Source organism: Fonticula alba (assembly GCF_000388065.1).
Source record: "Fonticula alba strain ATCC 38817 unplaced genomic scaffold supercont2.1, whole genome shotgun sequence".
In the NCBI taxonomy this organism is placed as follows: domain Eukaryota; order Rotosphaerida; family Fonticulaceae; genus Fonticula; species Fonticula alba.
Genome location: NW_009242971.1, coordinates 4,203,810 through 4,207,145, shown reverse-complemented (window position 1 = coordinate 4,207,145; position 3,336 = coordinate 4,203,810). Strand labels below are relative to the sequence as shown.

The 3,336-nt window shown below is 73.1% G+C and overlaps 1 protein-coding gene across 1 annotated transcript; it reads right to left on the bottom strand.

Annotated features, from left to right (window-relative positions):
- Positions 1-160: 160 nt before the first annotated feature.
- H696_00892 (hypothetical protein) lies at positions 161-3,130 on the bottom strand. The gene is made up of 2 exons (XM_009494779.1): positions 2,357-3,130; positions 161-2,207 (listed from the first exon to the last, which is right to left on the bottom strand). The coding sequence occupies exons 1-2, from the start codon at positions 3,003-3,005 to the stop codon at positions 382-384; spliced, it is 2,475 nt and encodes an 824-aa protein (XP_009493054.1). The 5' UTR covers positions 3,006-3,130; the 3' UTR covers positions 161-381.
- Between the last annotated feature and the right edge of the window lie 206 nt (positions 3,131-3,336).

The following is a 3,336-nucleotide window of genomic DNA, read 5'->3' as shown; positions in this document are numbered from 1 at the left end:
CCCCCCCCGGCCCCCTCCGCGGTCCGATCACTGTTCTGCATTCGGACGGTTCTGGTATCCCTGATTCTGAAGTATGATATTGGTCCGACCCAACACCGGCGACCCGGCCCCCGGCCCTGCGTCCCTCTCTCCGTCGGCCGATCCGCGCGCCCCCTCCCCCCTCCGGCCTCGGCTCCGCTCGAAAGGAAGGCGTCCGCTTGCATGGATGTCGGCGCATGGATGTATGGGATGCGTGTGTATGCTTTTTTTTTGGGGGGGGGGGGATGCCCAAGGCGACTCATGGGATGTGTGAAGCAGGACGCTCGCGCGACAATACCCCTTGTACGCGCTCTTGCCCAGCGTGGTGCCTGGGCACCGGGGGGACCGGAGGGGACACCCTGTTCAGGTCCGCCGCCCGGCCCGCAAGGAGGCATTGGCGGCCTCGCGTGCGGCTTTCCGCCGGGCAGCAAGTTCCTCCTCGCGACTCCGTGGCGCAGAGGCCGGTGCGGGGGCCGGGACGGCAGAGCGACGGCCAGCCGGCGCAGTGGCCCCCCCCGTAGGCACACGGGCGCCTGTCGGCCCCGGCGCGACCGAGCCGGCCGAAGCAGAGGTAGCAGCACGGGCGGGACGCTGGGACAGCCGGCTGGCCGGGGGCGTGGTCCTGGCCGCGGCCGCGGCCGTAGCCGACCGAGTCACCGGGGGCCCCGGCGCCGGCCGGGCGCCGACACTCGGCCGAGTGCTGGCGCTCGGTCGGGCAGCCCCGCCGGGCCTGCCGGTGAGGCTCGGTCTGGCAGCCGAGGCCGCAGCCACGGCGCCCGGCCGCGTGGCGGACGTGCCACCAGGGCCGGCGGCGGTGGCCGCCCTGTCGGCGGCGTCCCTGGTGGCCGCGGCCACCACGCGCGTGGGCAGCCGGGAAAAGCGCGACCCGGGGGCTCGACCCAGCTGGAGGCTGGCTCCGACGGCGGTGATCGTCCGGCCGGACTCAGGCGTCGGGACCGGCAGCTGCGATGGGAGCGACTGCGAAAGGAGCTCCTCTTGCATGACCTGCTTGAGGCTCACCTGCTGCTGGACTTGCTGCTGCTGCACCGGGGTCAGGGCCCGGCGTGCGGCTGACCGGGGGCTAGCCACCTCAAGTGACTCGGCGGCTGGCGGCTGCGGGGTCTTTGCCTCGATCGGGGCCGGGCTGGGGGGGGCCGGGCTGGTCGGGGCCGGGCTGGATGGCGCACCTCCCCGCGATCCCAGCATCCAGGCGACCAGCTTGCCAGCCGGCCGGAGGGCCACCGGTCGCAGACCATCAGCCACCATCGGCGAGGCAGCCGTGGGGGCCGGCTGCTGCTGCTGCTGCTGCTGCTGCTGCTGCTGTTGCTGCTGTTGCTGCTGTTGCTGCTGCTGCGGCTGTTCGCTCGCCAGGGAGGCGCCATCCGCCTCCTGTGTGGCCGGCTCATGCAGGGCTGGGCCGCCCTCGGCGCCGGCCATAGCGGCGAAGGTCAGCGTCCGGCCAGAGGCAGGCACCGAGGGAGGAGGGGTGCCGGCTGCGGGATTGGCTGGCTGTTGGCGCTGCGCCCGCAGGGCCTCCTGCATGGCACGATTGGTCAACATGGGCGAGGAGGCCGGGCCACGGAAGGGCGCCTGCGTGACATTCACAGGGAAAAGCACAGCCGGAGTGCCAGGCTCGGAGATGTCATGGAAGTCCTCCTCATCGTCCTCCTCCTGCTCCTCCTGCTCGGTCGCCGCCGCCGCTTCTGCGGCTTCTTCGTGTGTGTTTTCCAGGCCATTGGAGGTGCCGCGGGTCATGCCGGCCGAGGCACCGGGGCTGGCAGCCGTGCCCGGGGCCGGGGCCAACGCCCCGCGGAAGAGATGCCGCGCTGGCACCAGGACCGGCGATCCGGTGCCGGCTCCCCCGCGACGGGGACCCACCGATGAGGGGCTCTGTGGCAGGGGCGCCGGGGTGCGCCGGGCGGTCGATGCACCGGCCGACTGCGGGGTGGCCGTCGGGGGACGCGAGTCCGCCGGGGTGGATGGGGCCGATCGGCCGGGAGCCGTGCTGGCCAGCACAAAGGCCGCCGCCTCGGCCGGGGTTCGACGAGCCGCCGACGACGGGCTTTCGGTGATGGACTTCATCAGGTCGAATTGCTGCTGGTGGGCCGAGTCAAAGCGACCGCCCACCTGACCCGGCGCCAGCCGCGGCCGAAGGGCGCGCTGGGAGGCCGGAGTGTCGGGGGCCGTGCCTACGCACAGGACGCCGGGGTCAGCACCGTGTGGGGGAGGGAAATGCAGCCAGCAACGCGAGAAGCGGAAGGGGGAAGTGCGTGGGGGGGGGGGGGGGGGGGGCAAGAAAGGCCGGGAGGCAGAAAACAAAAGGCGGTGGCGGCCATACCCTGGGCGGGGCGCTCGTCGGGTTCGAGGGACTTGCGCACGGTGGGCGTGGCTCGCAGGCGCGAGGGTGTACGCGGGATGGCCGTGCCGAATTGCGGATCATTGGTGTGGCGGATGGCCGGCTCGGTCGCCTGGCGCGGGCTGGCCGGGGTAATCAACACCACCGGCGGGGCCGACTGGTCGGATGGGTCCACCGCGTCCGAATACAGCGAGTCCTCAAGGGCCGAGGCCTGTTGGGCCAGTTGGCGCCGGCGAGTGGACGACACCGGGGAATTCGCCGCATTCATGAGCACCGCCACGGCGCGATCCACCCTACTGGTCGCCGGCAGGGTGGCCCCCGGGGCCGGGGATGGCGGAGCAGCGGCGCTGCGCAGGCGCTTCGACGGCGTCAAGGGGGCAGGGTCATCGCGAGGGCGCCGGCTCGGGCTCGCGGCGCGTGGTGACCCGGGCTCGCCCCCGCCGCTGGACGGGGCCGCGCCATGGCGCAGCTCCGACACCGAGGAGCCAAGCCCGGCGCTTGGGGGGCGCGAGCTGGCGGCCGACCGGCGAAGCTGGCTCGCCGGGGATGGAGCACCGCTGGCGCTTGTCAGCGAGAATCCCTGCCGCGAGGGGGACTCCAGGCGCCGGGGCGAAGGAGGAGGGGCGGTCATCGCGCAGGTGGAGATCGGCGGGGCGAAGGTAAATGAGGAGATACAAGCGCCGGGGGCAGGCAGCGAAGTGCGGAGCAGAGTGCTGAAGGAGGAGGGGCTGTGACTGTCCGCGGGTCTGATCACAGCCCGGGCTCGGTGGCATGTGCCCGAAAAGGCCCGTCGCTCTCCGGGGCTTCGGCTTCGGCTCTGGCGGCGGCGGCGGCGGCGGCCACACGACCGTGCCGGGGGCCCATCCACAGGAGGGGGGGGGGGGGGGGGAAAGGGGGGGTGCCCCCCGGGGGCGGGGAAATGTTTTTTTGATATGCTCCATCTGCCTGGCCGGTCCCGCCAA

Coding starts and splice junctions, on each gene's coding strand:
- H696_00892 (XM_009494779.1), bottom strand. CDS start 3,005: ATGACCGCCCCTCCTCCTTCGCCCCGGCGCCTGGAGTCCCCCTCGCGG. Junction 2,208..2,356: donor CGACGAGCGCCCCGCCCAGG/GTATGGCCGCCA, acceptor TCCTGTGCGTAG/GCACGGCCCCCGACACTCCG.